Source organism: Polypterus senegalus, chromosome 17, assembly GCF_016835505.1.
Source record: "Polypterus senegalus isolate Bchr_013 chromosome 17, ASM1683550v1, whole genome shotgun sequence".
Classification (NCBI taxonomy): Eukaryota; Metazoa; Chordata; class Cladistia; order Polypteriformes; family Polypteridae; genus Polypterus; species Polypterus senegalus.
This window is the reverse complement of record NC_053170.1, coordinates 88,167,269-88,184,525: the sequence shown is the minus strand read 5'-3', so window position 1 is coordinate 88,184,525 and position 17,257 is coordinate 88,167,269. Positions and strand designations below refer to the sequence as shown.

Sequence of the window (17,257 nt, the reverse complement as noted above, 5' to 3'; positions counted from 1 at the left end):
ATGTGATAAAGTCTCATAAGAACATGCTTCAGGTGAACATTAAATAAAACAAATTTCAGATGAAATCCACACTCTGACACAAACCAAACCATTGTAGAAAACAATTGTAGAAGAATGATGCCAATCTTAAGTCTCGATAATCACGAGTGAGCCGCTTACTGGGACAGAAGGATGTATGTGTGCTATGCTGTGTGATTAATACACTCCCCACCATCCTCAAGGCACAATATAAGGCCAGCACTCTCCTATAGGATGTTGTGTCACTGTAACCCTGAGTCACCAGAGTGCACAACTTACAGGTCACAGACAAAAAGAAGGAAACGGGTGAGCAAATGTGGAATTGAAATCCTACTTAAGGCAGGCGCTTCTACACAAGTGTGGTCACGGACACAGAAAACTGGCTTTAAAGTCATGGATAGAAATGCTACTAGTAATGATGAGCGAACACCCGCACAGTTTGACAAAATCACGGAAATGTTTGGGAACTTCGGCGAACTCCAAGAAATACATTGAAGTCAAAGGGAAAGGAGCAAATAAACTTGTTTGGAGTAGATTATAATGGTGCTTTTAAGGGTCCCTGAGGGCTACAAAAGTATCTGCCAACTATGTTGGATCAATTATTGTGGCCAAAAATGTGACCTGAGCTGTGAAGCAGCAGAGCTAAACACTGTGCTACTGTGCCTCAAGCAGTAAAAGACGCAGATAGAAGGATCACAGCAGACATAATACAACAAATAACCACTATTAATTAAATAAAATATTATACATATTGTCATCGAGTAGGGGGGAAGGATGCAAAAACTTAGGATGCTAACTGGGTCGTCTGGTTTAATTCCAATAAAATAAAAACAAAAACATCTCAATGGTGAGATCAAAGCAGAGCATATTAAGATCAAATAAAGCAGCCTTGGAAGGCGAGATTTAGCTGTCTGTCGGTGGGTCTTGTTCAGGAGTGCTCTGTCCATCGCTCAGCTCAGACCAGCAATACAGAAATAGACAGCCTTTCTCTGGAGGGAACCTGGGTTTTATACCACTCTGACCGGGAAGGGAAGAACCAGTTGCATTTCTATAATACTGTATATCTACAGTATATCCATATACAGTATATCTATATCCATATACAGTATATCTATATTTAAATCTATATCTGGAGGAGAGATGCTGAGTATATTGGGAGAAGGATGCTAAGGATGGAGCTGCCAGGCAAGAGAAAAAGAGGAAGACCTAAGCGAAGGTTTATGGATGTGGTAAGAGAGGACATGCAGGTGATGGGAGTAACAGAACAAGATGACGAGGACAGAAAGATATGGAAGAAGGTGATCTGCTGTGGCAACCCCTAACGGGAGCAGCCAAAAGAAGAAGAAGATATACAGTATATCTATCTACAGTATATCTATATCTATATACAGTATATCTGTCTACAGTATATCTATATATACAATATATCTGTCTACAGTATATCTAAATATATATCTATCTATCTATATCTCAGGTGGGCGTCAGCATATCGTAATCTCTTGAACCAATAGTGTGAGTTTTCCTCATTCGACTTATATGATCGACATTATAAAATAGCAGAAACTATATATTAAAATCAAGGGAGAACTTATGCACAAGTATATACAGTTAGGTAAATCATGTTTGTACTTTTCGGCCTCCTTGATGTCATTTAGGGAAATCAGGGTCAATATAAAAGCACCCGTTACTGTTACAAAGCTTAAAAGCACTTCACCACTATAGTTATACCCATAAGAAGGCAATTGGAATTAAAAATAAAACATTTGGAAGTGCCAAAGTTTATCCAGTGGGGAATCAGTTTAACCCTAAAGTGCTCTGGAATCTTTGAGGATGGCAGCAAATATTTTGAAGAGCATGAAGAGAGTAAGAAAAATAAATCAGGACCACTCCAGCCATTAGGTCTCTAACCACAAGAACACTCATGGGAGATGTTGGAATTCTAACACAATCCAAAAAACAAAAAATGGAATTACTTTTGGGAACATTCTTATACAGATCAAGACTTATATAATCTAGAAAAATGGAGCACTGAAACAATTCTGAAACAAAGCCCTACGTGTGTGGCTTAGCGGCTAGGATGTTGGACTTTAACCCATGACAGCTCAGGCCCCAATTTGGTCTCACTGTGTAACCCTGAGCAGGTCGTTTAATAAGCCAGTCCTCTAAATATAAACAGAAATACACTTGAGCAGATGTATTTGTAACACACTTTCAGATGGGGGTCCAATAGACAGACACATGATGTCAAATTTATTTTTGTAGAGCCCAAAATCACACAAAAAGTGCCGCAATGGGCTTTAACAGGTCCTGCCTTTCGACAGCCCCCTAGACTTGACTCTCATCTAAGGGGAAACAACTAATGGAAGAAACCTTGGGGCAGGCAGTTCAAAGAGAGACCCCTTTCCAGGTAGGTTGGCGTGCAGTGGGTGTCAAAAAAAGGGGGAAAAATACAAAACAATATGCAGAACAGAACACAACTAATCCTCGATACAATATAATAGTGCAACAGAAATATTACAAGTACAGAGCAGAATTCAACAGTAAATGATATCACACAATAGGATTTGGATTTGTTCAGAGTCCTGGAGACTTCAGCCAACAAGCTGCCTTGCCCTATTGGTCATTTCACAACTGAGTCAGCGCTGGGCCAGCCAATCAGATGAAAGGACCCCTCTACCTGATGATTCCTGCGATCCTCCATCAGAGATAACCTTAGGCAGGCAAAACAGCTTGGCAGGTGGGCAGTGGCACCAAGTGCCACATTTGAGTACCAAGAAGAGGACTATGATATTAAAACAAGTTTGGTGTGCCCTCCATTCAGTCCTATGCCTGAATTTAGCGGTGATAAAAGTGCAGCATTGGGAAGACTTTACAACTAATGAATGTTGTACTTTTAGCCCATATTGTCATTACGTCTATAATCAGACTAGTCAGGTGTTTGGCCTGGCAGACTTAAGGGGTTTGTAAAAGTGTTCTGTGGCCCTAGGCAAGGAATTTCACCTGACAAAACTCCAACTGTAGAAACGCGATACTCTCACCTGACCTGAAATGCACAAATACAAGTTATGAGAGGTTTACCCTCTCACAGGGGATTTCTGACAGAATTCTGTTCAGAAAAACTGGCAGAAGACAGGGTTGTGTAATGGTGAAGAATCCAAAGGCGCACCGTGTAAACAGCAAGTGTGGGCAGCACAATTGCTAATGACAGACTGTCATTTTTATTCTATAAGAAACTATACTGTATATTCATCAGAGAGATAAAGCAGAATGAAACCAAAACCACGAAATGTGCGTAGATGAGAGCCGATACTGAAAATCAATTCACCAATTGTAGCACCGAGAGTTTAATAAAATTTACATGCCATTGATGTTCGTCTGAATGTACCAAAGCTTTATACATTTAGCTTAATAAGGAAACAGAATGACATGTAATGTGAGCGGGTAGTCACCGCAGGGTCATTTTGACAGAGAAGAGATGATCAAAGGGAACTCTTCCTGGAATGTTAAACAGAAAAGCCACCAAGTCACCAAGGCTTCAGGTTTGTGTTGTAAACTCAATGTGCATTTCCTTTTCCTTGGCCTACTTCCACCTTCACCTCCCTTCTTCGCATACCTTTAATGACATGGAGGAATAAAGGGCAGTATGGCTTCCTGTCTGGGCAAGGATTCATCTTCCATCCTGGCCAGTAAGCCATCATGGATGGACTGGATGAACAGACATACCGGGGGTAGCTCACTACACCACACGACAGGTGGCAGTGTTCCTTAGGACACCTGGAGGGTGGCATGGGAGTTGGAATCCAGAAACACTACCCTGCTGGTCTCTTTGGGTACCACCAGAGGGCGCTGTTGAGGGAGGACTACCCTGGTTTCCACATAACCTGGTCGTGACACCGGAAGCAGCTCCCAGGTTGAATTCAAAAGAGGGCCCAAAACCTCACTTAACCGAGTCAGGGTTGGGAAGCAGCAGGCAACACTCTACCAGGTAGAGGAAGGAAAAGAATTTATAGTGGGGCATTGTGGCTGGTGTTTCTGTAAGAAAGGTGTTGGAAGTGAAAAAAAAACTTGCGTCTGTGGTTATAAACATCTTTCATAAAACTTTACCCAAAAGCATCATTTTCTTAATGTTGTATATATGCAGGACGGCACGGTGGCGCAGTGGTAGCACTGCTGCCTCGCAGTTAGGAGACCCGGGTTCACTTCCAGGGTCCTCCCTGCATGGTTTGCATGTTCTCTCCATGTCTGTGTGGGTTTCCTCCCACAGTCCAAAGATATGCAGGTTAGGTGTATTGGTGATCCTAAATTGTGCTTGGTGTGTGTGTGCCCTGCGGTGGGCTGGCACCCTGCCTGGGGTTTGTTCCTGCCTTACACCCTGTGTTGGTTAGGATTGGCTCCAGCTGACCCCTGTGACCGTGTAGTTAGGATATAGTGGGTTGGATAATGGATGGATGGCTGGATGGATGTATATATGCATGTCTCATGAAATTCAAGCTGGCATTAAAATATTCAAATCTGGTGAAATCTTACCTGAAGCTTTAATTGCACGGATTCCTGCAGTGTGGCCCAGTTCCAGTGAATGGATAAACACCTCCCTCCTCTTCTCCCCACCAGCCAGAGTTAACTGTGAGTGGAAGAAAAAGATGACAGAATTTAATTGTACAACTAGCCTAATCCAGTTCTGGGTCATAGACACCTGTCAGTCATATCAGACAATACAGACACAATGTTCTCATCAACTAGGCAATGTGGAGAAGAATTTAAAAAGGCCAATAGAATGTTAAGTTATATCATATGAACTGTGTGGTATAGCAGGTCTGCGGCTACAACAAAATATGGCCAGGTTTAAATCCATAAAGCCGTGTCACTCTCCGTGGGTGCGATTGCACGACCGCGGGGAGTTAATGAAGTAGTTGGGGCGAGTCGCACCTGCACATGAGGGTGCAATCGTTCTCAATTGCTTTATTGGCTTCCTGCGGCGTGTGATTAAGGCGCTGCGCCCACGGAGACAGGTGTGTATGTATATATACGGGCTGGCATAGAGGAATGGGGGACATAAGAGAGAGAAAATAATAGAAGGAGGTTAAAGGACAGAAAAAGGCAGTCATAGGAGATGATCCAGACACCAGGGAGGAGAAGGGAGCACGAGCTGAGGTTCCGGAATGGAGCGCAGGCAGAGGTGCTCTAGGGGCTGGGGCAAGCAAGACTTAAGACCTCCCAATTGATCCAAGGAGCGACTGAATGAGCGCAAAGGAAGACGGGAGGCGTGCCGACCTCAGACGGTCTGGCTGCAGAGTGTGGCACCAGCCAAGACAGGGGTCGGCAGAATGGAGTTCATGCTGCAGAGGCTCCACCGTCAACGCCTGTGATGGGTGAGCCGGGGAGACAGAAGGTGGTGGGCTGCGATCAGGTGAAGAGAGACTGCATTATAACCTATTTTAATGGATTTAGTTATTGATTTTATCTCCATGTTTCATTGATTTTATGGATTTGTTTTTTTTTGAACACCACACAATGGACACTTTTGGTTTTACTTTTGTGTAGGATTGTTTTTTTTAATAAAAGCACATGAGAACTTTCCACCATCCCCTGTCTCCATCTGAGATTTGTCTTTAAATTGTCAGCTCATCTCCGCCATAATTATTCACGGTGTTGGTACAGCAGACTCCCATGTGGGAAGAGGGAGTCTGTAGAGGACTGGGATCGTCACAAACTGTTGAATGTAAAATGAGGGACTTTATACTCCGACTATAGAATGCACTGGTGAGACCACATCTGGAGTACTGTGTGCAGATCTGGTCACCACACTACAAGAAAGACATAACAGCACTTGAAGCTGTGCAGAGGGAAGCAACCAGGTGCATCATGGGACTTGAGGACGTGTCCTACTGTGGCAGACTCAGAGAATTAAACCTGGAGACTGTGTGGGGACCTCATCTGGATAAGTAAAATCCCCAAAGGCTTTGATAAAGTGGATCCAGCAGAATTCTTCCAGAGTAAGGGTCAATCACGTACTTGAAGATATCAGTGGAAGCTAAGGAGAAGTGCGTTTAGGACTGAAGCCAGGGAGCACTTCTTTGCACAAAGAGTTGTGGGACTCTGGAACAAACTACTGAGAGATAGAGTTGAAGCAGAAACCTTAACATCCTTTAAGAAGTATATGGATATGTCATTGGGATAGGTTAGCTATTAGGTGATCAAGCAGATGTGATGGACTGAATGGTCTTTTGTCAAATTTCTTATGTTCTTATGCATCAGTCCTATATCTTGACACTGTGCATGGCCTTTAGGTCCCACCAAATAATTATCAGGACTCACCGCAACCCCTGGTAATGAATTGTAATCTAGATTGCTTTGTAAGTGTCCAATAAATGTGGACAAAATGGACAACTGGGGCAGCTGACCAGAAAAGAAAATGAGATACCCTTTCACTCACATTCTCCATCAAGTATTTACTAGTCACCTGTGGAATACCAGCATCAGGCAGGACTGAGGCATCAAATCCACTCTCTTTCCAAAATAAAGAAGATGTGCATACCAATTCTGAACCGTGACTTTACAAAATCAACCTAAGTGTTTGCCCTACCTCAGCCTGGTACAGCTGAACCAGAACAGCACGAGTGGCATGTCTGCAGTAATACAGGACCATATCTGCCAAAATAGGAAGCTTCTCCTTGGAACCATTTTGGCACACTGCTTCAGGCTTGGATGCCTGCTGAAAAATAAGAAGGAGAAAGTTAAGTTAAGCAGACAAGCAGCTGGGTGGAGCCAACCTACAGTTTACTAAAGTGCGGGAGTGAAGGAATGGCTTCTTGCCCTCGGTTAACCCAGGCCGTCGGATTAGGCCGTCGGGCAGGACCACGGTCCTGTGATGTAGGGTAGGTAAAATAAAAGGAGAATGTTCCACTCTGTGTCTGGGTTGTGTCAGACTGGACGACTGTTGTTCACAGGATCATGCTACTGATTGACCCCAACTCGCTAAAATGATTGACTGAAAAGTCGTGTAATTGGACATGGCCATAGCATCGATTTACTGTTACAGCTCCAGAAAAATCAAGAATGACCTGTCAGCTCGGTAAACAATCCATTGACTTCTCCACAATAGTAGAACTTCTGAGAGTACAAGAATTCAAATGGGTAAGTCAGTGAACTTGCAGAAGTGTAATGAGTGTTCCCTGCATTTCCAAGTTCAAAATTGAAGAAAATTTGTGAAATCGTCTTATATAATACGCTACCATGGCTGTCCATTTGTCTGTCCAGGATTTTAAATCACCTGTAGCTTGCAAACCATTTGAACTATTGACCTGCAATTTGGTACACATGTACTACGTGACCTTTACTATCTGCTTTTGGGGTGATGATTGACCTCCAAGGTTATTCATCTTTTTATTTTTATTCTATTTTACTGTAGAATCAACTCTCGGCAGCAGGCAGCAGAACGGCCGTGTGGTTAAGTGCCAGCTTAAGTGTAAAATAAAAGAAATGTACTAAGTAATTGCAACACATACAGTTTTAATGTGAAAAGATGCTGACCAAAAAAGAGCAGAAGCGAGCCGCTAGGGTGGAGAAAAGAAGAGCTGCTCAGGAAGAAGCAAGCACATCAACCTCTAAGGAAACAAATGATAAACGTACTGAGGAAGAGTCTGAAAACTAGGAATGCTCAAGTCAAGTGTATTCCCTCCACGTTATCGTGCAGTGCGCCATTACTGGTTTCAAGATAATGGATGATGACCAAGTGAATATTCTTTTTAAAAATGCATGAAGTTAAATCTGCACTTCAAGAAAAGGAAACTAGACTGAACGTTCGGTCTAAAGGGCCACGAAAGTATGATACTCACGACACACCTCAGGCCTTGAGAACTTGAGTCTCACTTAAGCATTTTACAGATGGACGCACATTATTGGGGCTAAGAGAGGGGGATGAGGTTTTGATAATCCAGTCTGACTTCAGAATAAATGAGGAAGACCTCTGCAGACATTTTCATATTAGAAAGTCAACGAGCTGCCCCTTGCAATAAGGTGCCACCGAACTGTATGGCATAGATTTGATGAGAAAAGTGTCCATCATACTCAGAGACCTTCACTTTATTTTATGGTCCATTCACACATAACCAGCTCTCAGAGGCCAGTGATCACTGGATTGTAGCTTTATGAATATCTGCTAGGGCAATGTCCTTCAACATCTCCTCCATGACAGAAATAACTCCACTAGCCCATTACAGAGCTATTGGGGCTCTTCTCATTTTTTAATTTTACTCATTCCTCCATATATCTTTGTAGGGAACCATTGTCTACTCCAGCGGGACCATGCACACACTACGTTGAGACATTCCAAGCCCACTCATGAGACACCAAATTGGACTTGAACATATTAGGCATGTCAGGAAAAAACAAGTTGACCCAGGAAGACAAGGAGAATGTGCAAGCCACACATCAAAAATGACCAAGCCACGGACTCAGATGCATTCATCTGCAACTGGGAGGCACTGGCTGCACCGTGATGCCCGTACTTTGCTCATTATTTTGATGTGGTATCGCAGCCTTCTGTGCTTTACAAACATGAAGTTATAGCACACTGCATAAAATAACAACTGCCTGATGGTGGGGAGTTACCCACTGTTGAAAAGGCAATATATTATTTATGTGTTGTACCCCCTTAATTAGTTGTCTTCCGCCTTGGTTTATTGGTTGTTGTGGTTGGCCCGTGGTGAGTTGGAACTTGGCCAATCACGGGGCTTCACTTTGAACATTTAGATTAGTTTGGTGGCGTCTGAGCAGTAGAGTAGGAGCTTCGTTTAAATGTGAAAGTTTGTGTAATTGATTATAAAGTAAGTGGAATTCGTTTATCCTTAAAGTATATTGTTTATATGTTTACATTTGTAATTTGGATATATATATATATATATATATATATATATATATATATATATATATATATTTAGTACTGTTTCTAAATATTGACGTTTGAAGAAGTTAAAGTACAGTTGAACAGACGCTATATGGAGTTTCTCACATTGTTTGTTATGGAATTGCGGTATTATCGTTTCCTCGTATATAATATGTATATCTATTAAGAATAATTACTTTTTAAGTTGAGTAAATGCTTTATTGTTTAACGTTCTAGTAATTTCCGATATTGATGTTATCTGGGGTGTAGTACGCCATCTACTGGATAAATGAAGTACCTGTTAAATGACTAATGTTAACATTGATAAACTGAAAAGAAAGAAAGTGGGATAGCTAATTTATGTTTATTATTATTTATTTAGACCATATCTTCACATTGTATAAGTTTGGAAGAAACTAATAAATAGAATTTGGACATCTTCATTCATCCCTGACCGGATGTGTGCAGTGGTTGTAATTTAATCCGAACCAACATAATTCTTCATTACACCCACAATGAATGCTTTTGACATGCAAGGCCACTCACTTTCTTGTGATTTCTTATTACCTGGCAAAGGACGTCAGTAGGTAAGTTCAGCAGACTCAGAACGTTGCAGTTGTACCAGGGGTCCAGGGCACCAATATAGTGGGCGATGTCATTGGTGCTGTCTTCTAGAAGTGCAAGGCTGGACTCCTGTAAGGCCAAAAAATAACACATTTAGAGCAAGAAGCTCTGAAGAGTCCTCTTTGTTTTCACATACTGTGTGAATGCTACTTCAGCTGCATCAGGCCTGGACTGCTTTGCTCAGGAATGGCTTGTTGCTGTGACTACCATACACACTCTATGTTCATGTTTCACTATTGTCATGGCAGTAAATGAGGACAGGCCAAGAGTAAAGTTTTTAATCCAATATAAAGCCTAAGGCGAATGAAGAAAAGAAGGCCCAACAGTCAGGTACAAATTGTCACAGAAGTATGCAACTCACTCCACACTGCCACTCTGGAGAAACTGTGATACACTTAAGCATTTTATAGATAAACACACACCTCTGTGGCAAAGAGACTTTAATAATCCAGTCAAACTGCAGAATAAAAGACATAAGACATAAGACAGGAAGTGCTGCCAGAAGAGCGTCATCGAGCACCTGGAGCATGTCCGGGTGAACATAAAAGGGGCTGCCTTCCTACAATCTGGGAGCTAGAGTCGGAAGTGGGAGCAGGACGAAGCTCCTGTGAGGAGAGGAAAGGTGGCCCACGGACAGTGAGAGAGAAGCCCGGAGTAGGGATGATTGGTGCTGGGAGCACAGTGTGTTGTGCGGGACTATGGTATTTGTGCATAAATAAATGTGTGCCCTTTGATAAAGATGTGGTCTCAGTCTAATGGTGTCCGAGCATGTCTCACTATATATATATATATATATATATATATACATAGTACATATATCCACCTTTATTAAAGGGACAAGTTTTTGTTTTTTTTTTTCTTTTTCATTTTTATTACTATCTAATTTAATATTGTTTCTTTGTATCAGTATACTGCTGCTGGATTATGTAAATTTCCCCTTGGGATTAATAAAGTATCTATCTATCTATCTATCTATCTATCTATGTGTCTATCTGTCCAATTGTTATGTCTCTGTTATATGCCATTTGGAATGGGATTCATAAAAGCAGTGCCACTGTTGGAATGAAAAACTGAATGCATTTTATTACTACGTGCATAACAAAATATATTCCAATAGATGAACTCTGAACACATGTAACAGAGAGTAGCTGCCGGACAGACTGTAATCAGCTTATCTACCTTAATAAAGTGTGTATCTGTGCATTGGTCGAGTAACAAAGTCACCATGCTAGACAAGAATGACACAAATGATCAAAATTGAGTTTATGTAACTTGGTTTACTCGACGGTCATCATTATTCAAGTCATATAAACCTCCCACAACCCTAATCTTAACTATAGTGTAACCAGGTGTAGCGTACTTGAATATTCAATCGATTATTCCTGCCTGTACAATTCAGCAGTCATGTACAGCCAAAGGACTGCAAGTTAAAATGTGAAATCTTCTCCTGCTAGCTCTCTGTGGCAGACGTTAGATGCTATTCTGTGACAAGTGACTCAATTACAAGAATGCTTGTTGTCCCCAAGCAAGACAGCAGTGTGTGTTTGTTCTAGTTCCTATATTGTTCACTCTCTGTTCAGTTGCAGGGTTATCTCCGACAAAATTAAACTATCCCTAAATTAGGATATCAGCATGTTGGCATCATTAGTCCTGTCTTAGAGGCTACATTCTCGTGTTAGGGCATTATTAATATCCATTTATTTATTTATTTCAAAAGAGATAATTAAAAATACATGTGTATAATGTGATCCAGAATAGTTGACTACTTACCAACTGGGCTGCAGATTTGGAAGGACTGTCTAATAAATTGGAGGGCATGGACGGCTGCCCCATAGGGGAAATGCCCAGGCTTCTCTTGACGGGCACATAGAAGAACTGCAGTTTAAAGTACCTGGTAAGATGAGGGCAGCTGCTCTCTTGCAGTCTGAAAGAAATAAGTAGGAAGCACCGTTAAGCAGTACCAGCAATCATGGGATGCTATTCCGGCTACTGAATTAAATCAAGATATGATATGACTAAGAAAGCAGTTTGTCTCTTAAACCAAATTGCTTTTCCAAGAAAGATGCATTTCACTTGTCCAAGCAACTCCACATTCTCTGATTCTTATCCTCTTGTACTGGTCACTCCCAGAAAGGGGGAACAAGAGCTGTGTGGGGGTCATAGAGACCACTCACATAACTTGTTAGACTCTCAGCTAGTGTTTCTCCTCTGGCTGGGGTTTAAAGTCTTTTTAATGCTGTCTTTGTTTTTGTTGATTCATTTATATATGTTAATGTCATGCATATGTGTTATGTTCCATGTGTTTTGTGGGTGGTTCCCCCAAGAGGTGGGGACACCTGCCAATCAATGCTAAGAACTGCCCTCCATTTTTTATATCAGGAGAGTCTCCCACAATTCCTGGTGGTTCATTTTTCAAGCGCTTAGGAGATTTGGTACAATTTTTCAGTGCTTTGTGATTTCCAGATATTATGTTCTGTTATTTGACTTTACTGATACTGCATTGGGACTTTGCTCACCAGGGATTGTCTTCGCTGGCAACTCCTTTATGCCTTTGTGCTCTCTGGAGCTTCATAGTGTGATAGAGCATTTTGTGAAGACCTGCTGTTTGCTCTTATATCTAGCCAGGGTTTCACAGTTCCCTGTTCATAACAAAACTGGTATTAACAACCGTAATTTTTCTTGTCTTATGTGTCCAGTTCTGTTGTGTTTTATGATCATAGTCAGTCAGTCATTGTCCAACCCGCTATATCCTAACACAGGGTTAAGGGGTTCTGCTGGAGTCAATCCCAGCCAACACAGGGTGCAAGGCAGAAACAAACCCTGGTCAGGGCACCAGCCCACCACAGGGCCAAGCACACACTAGGGACAATTTAGGATCACCAATGCACCTAACCTGCATGTGGGAGGAAACCCACGCAGACACAGGAAGAACGTTCAAACTCCACACAGGAAGGACCCGAGAAGTGAACCCAGATCTCCTTACTGTGAGACAGCAGCACTACCACTGCGCCACCGTGCCGCCCTATGATCAAAGTGACTGGCAGTAATGTGCATTTTTTTTATAGGATACTGTAATGTGTTTGTAATAATTTAATGGTTATTGGACTTATGGACTATTTTAACCATCATTTCAGTATAAGTCTTCAGTATAAGCACGATAAGTCTAAAGAGTTCAAAATAGCAAGAAATTGTTTTATGTAACCAAAATACGTACACACTTGAGGGATGAACCAAAAGGGAGCACAAACAAATGTTCGACTGGACTTGGCAATTTCTGCTCTGTTCTGGCGAGAGGAAGGATTCTTTCTCTAACTTCTGGATTGCGGTGAAGTACATAGGGGGTCCATGGCAGTGCAAGGTTTTTTTTTTATTAACAACAGTACAGCTCAGGATTGATGGGTGTGGGTGGACATCATTGAAAGGCTGCCTGGCCACATGGTGTGCAGTGGAGAAATTGGTCAATTACTTACTCATGTGCAAATGTGATCAGCTCAGCTGGTTTCCTCATTGACACTCCATGGATTGTTAAACAAAGGACCTGCACCCCCAAGAGTGTAAAAGGAGTCTGAGAAGGATAGCGAGGGCAGAACAGAAGACAAAAATGAGATTGAGAATGAGAAGAGGTCGAGAAAGAGACATGAGGATAAGAAAACTGGAGATGGGTTGACGAGAATAAAGGAATAAGATGGGAAGTGCAAGCCAATGCGGTAGACAGGAGGCAATGTGGTCTGGTGGTCCCAATGAGACCAAGGATGGGCCACTCATGCTTAGCACTGGAAGGTGCAGGAGTGGCTGAAAGCTCCAAGGGTCGTTCCACGGACACAGAAAAACGGTGCTAGGATGACACAGCCGGGCCTTGGGCATCCTAGCGGATACTGTCTGAGGTGGCTGGGAGGAAAGTTAAGTGTTGGATGACTAGACTCATTGGGGTTCAGCACCACTGAAAAGACCCAATGGTGAGTCGGGGTGCAATAGAGAGAGAAGCACTGTGGCTGACTGGATTTTACCTTTGTTTGGATTCATTTATTTATTGAATGATTTTATCTCCAACATGAGCACTGGACTTTAGTGAGTATTGGATTTGTGTCCATCACATACAATACATCTCCGTCTCATTGTCACTCATTACATAATCATGTTCATAACTCTAATGGGAGTTTTTCGATCCCATATACATACTATAACATATGCAAAAACCCCAAGGGGGGCCGCTCCCCCCACTTTTCGATTTAATATATGAGTAGCATCGCATACAACAATCTCAGAGTGGGCTAAGACCCTGATATCTGCAAACCTAAGAAACGCACCCCACTCACATCACCCAAAAAAAGTAAAATTGCAAAATATCGTATTTACCTGAGGTTACTGTAGGCCCTGGCAATTTTTCCCGAAATCTGGTCTGCGCCAAACACAACCACCCGCACCCTAGTGGTCTTGCTGTCTTCATCACAACTAAGAAAAGGCCTCCTGCGGTAGAAAGCGTTACGGAGAAACTGCCGCTCTGCGCTTTGCAGGCGCACCTGCTGGGGTAAGGAGTTGGACCTTTGTGACTTAAAGGGTAATGAGTTTCTGGACTCAGGGTTCCCCAAACTCTCAGTCCGCCGTAAGGTTGTGCTTCTCCGGTTTTTGAAGAGCTTGGAAAAACGGCGGGTCAACGTGGTCTTGGTCTTTGTTTGCCTCTCATGTCGACTTTCCTCATCGGTGTCTTCACAAAAGTCACTGTCTACTCCTGAAGCAAACGATGATATCGAAGGTGCCGAGTGGTTGGAGGCAATAGAATACGTGGAGAACATAGAGTCCTTGGAAGCTGTTGATACAGTGGAATAGGTTGAGATGGTGGAAGCCCGGTGATCAATGCGGGTGATTTCCTCGTCCTCCTCAATGTCCTCTTGGTCATTGTCCACATCATCCTCTACATCAGGCTGCGCAGAATTTGTTGAGGGAATATTACACTCATTTAAGAGTATTTCATTTAATACGTCTGTAAAATTAAATAAAAATAAGATGACTTCAAGTAGCTAAGGAGTCACCAGACAAACCTATAAAAAGCAACAATTTCCATAGTTTCTCCGCACATTACTGGCTAAATGTTATCTAGTTCCAGAAATGGATATTTTTACTCACCTAACATTACTGAAACTTCACTTCAGCATTTATAACCTTCAAATAGTTTTCTATTTCCTTAATAATCTTTGTAGCTGCTAGCATATTACAGGCCTCCACCCAGATAAAAACTTCAGTAATTAAAAATTTTCGAGTTTATCTACTTCACTATGTTGTTTTTAACATTCTTGGTCTCCTCCTTGACTGTTTTCTTTTTGAAAGCACCTCAAAACGTTCTTCGCATCTCCTTTTTATTCTTTTTCTAATGGTCTCATTGTTAAAAATGCTTTTGTCATTGTTGTTGTTCGTTTATTCTGCTTTCTGAGAGCTATGAATTTTTATTTATTTATAGATGTTTTACCATTCTTTGTATTTTTCAGTGGTTGCTGCCATTTTGTGCCTATGAACAGGGTACCCTGACAGACAATGTAGCCCATACATGTCCAGAGTGTGTTGTGACATCTTGCTGTCTACAAAAAAATGGAGTGAACAGCAAACAGGCCAAACAATAAGACGTGTGTGTGTAACATTTCACTGTTATCAACTGTTCAAAAAAATGACAATTATGAAACATTTGAATTATTTCTAGTAAAAAGAAAAATTATTAATTGAACAAACAGCATTTTGCATCCTGCAAAATTTGTGCCATTGACACGAAAAGGAAGGCGTTTTGTTTCAGTTTGGAAGCATCTACATCCATTAGTTCCATGTGTGTCTGCCTGCCATTTCATATTTAAATAAAGATTTCTAGTGAAAAAAAAATTACTAGACACATTTATCATTTTCTAGAGTCATGAGATGTGTATTGTGTTTGTACTGTTAAGATGATGCCCACTTTGCCATTTATAATCACACTCTTAGACTTCATTCTCACCTACAGTACATTTTCATTAAGAAATTGCAGTTTTAAACAAAAATGATCTCCGTCCACACTAGCGTTATCACATTAGTTATGAAAGTATCTCCTCCCACACTAAAATGACCAAAAATGCATATGACATAGTTATTCGCCAACCCTGAGTGTGCGTACATCGGTGGAAACAGGAACAGAAAGCATCCTCCATGGTAGACATTCATTTGTAGAACAGGTTTGAACTAATAATGAGATGGAATTGTTATCGAGAGTAACACACAAGTATAAGGTGAGCCAAGTGGCTGAGAAAATGTAACGAGTAGGATCCAATCCGGGAAGGGATACATAATAAGCACAAACCAATCACAGCACGATTAGAGTTAGCATTTTCAAAGTTCTCCGTTTTCACCCATTTACATTGCAACACTAAGCCACTGTATTCAGAAATAAACAGCTCTGAAGAGCATTTTTAAAATTCTCCATTTACAAGGATGATTTAAGTGGACAAACGATGAAAATGGAGACCACTGTCTGCACTTTTACATGTAAACTTAGCAATGCGGATGTAACCTTAGTGATCAGAATCCTAAAGATGCATCAGAGACAGAACTGAACATCTATTTGTATGGAACGTGCAAGATCTCACTGGTAGGAGTCAAGAAACAGGAGAGGAAGGCAGTCTGGTAATGGCAGTGGGTTATCAACCAGCCTTCCACTTATCGAGTTGGCTGTGGAGAGAAACCCAGTAATTGGAATACTAGAACATTCTAGATGAGAACAGGCCATTCAGCCCAACAAAGCTCACCAGGCCAATCCACTTAATTCTTCTAACATCTTCTTCTATAATACGCTACTGTGGCTGTCCGTTTGTCTGTCCAGGATTTTGAATCACCTGTAGCTCACAAAAACCGTTTGACCGATTGACCTGAAATTTGGTACACATGTACTACATGACTATCCGCTTTCGGGGTGATGATTCCTCTTTTAATTTTTATTTTATTTTATTGTAGAATCAAGTCTCATCTGCGGCCAGCAGGTCGGCGGTGTGGCGCATGTGTATGGGCGCCGTTCTCATCCCTACCACATTCGCCGTCACTTCCCCTACCTCTTCATATGTTAAATCATTCTTGAGGCAAATTGAAGACCAGCTTAAGTGAAAAATTAAAGTAAATGCAACACAAACACTGACTTAATCAGTTTAAACATGAAAAGATGCCGACGAACAAAGAGAAGAAGCGGCCCACTAGGGTGGATAAAAGAAATGCTGCTCAGGAAACAGCAAGTGCAACAACCTCTGAGCAAATGAATGCTAAACATACTGAGGAAGAGGATGAAAACTAGGAATGCTCAAGTCAAGTGTATTCACTGCACGTTATCGGGCAGTGCGCCGTTACTTGTAACATTATAATGTGTATGACTGTACATTTCGGAGTGTGTTTGTGTGAAAAATATGCAGCCTGTCATGTTTACATATAAAAAAAATAAATAAGTAAAATAAAATCACACTGCACCTCCATTGTAATTTGAATAAAAAGCACGAACTGAAATTGGTTTGTAGGCAATTACCTGCATTATACTGTGAAAACACATAAACATGCAAGTTTGAACAAATCTTTAGGGAACAATATTTCTCGCTATCTACCTCCCCAAAAAACTCTTTTTTTAAAAATCAGATTTGTGTTCCACAATTGGCCAGCAAAACAAATGTTAATGTAATTTTTTAAACCTGTATGTTCATTGAATAATAAAGAAATGATTTAGGACAGTAACTAACA

The 17,257-nt window shown here is 41.4% G+C and overlaps 1 protein-coding gene across 2 annotated transcripts in view; it reads right to left on the bottom strand.

Moving 5' to 3' along the window:
* Window positions 1-17,257, bottom strand: part of pik3r5 (phosphoinositide-3-kinase, regulatory subunit 5) — a 171,967-nt gene that overhangs the window by 13,798 nt on the left and 140,912 nt on the right. For both annotated transcript variants that reach the window (XM_039739982.1, XM_039739981.1), the window contains 5 exons: window positions 13,883-14,507; window positions 11,297-11,450; window positions 9,470-9,595; window positions 6,602-6,730; window positions 4,546-4,639 (listed from right to left, as the gene is read on the bottom strand). In XM_039739982.1, the coding sequence (XP_039595916.1) occupies window positions 4,546-4,639; window positions 6,602-6,730; window positions 9,470-9,595; window positions 11,297-11,450; window positions 13,883-14,507 (1,128 nt within the window). The remainder of the gene's footprint in view (window positions 1-4,545; window positions 4,640-6,601; window positions 6,731-9,469; window positions 9,596-11,296; window positions 11,451-13,882; window positions 14,508-17,257) is intronic.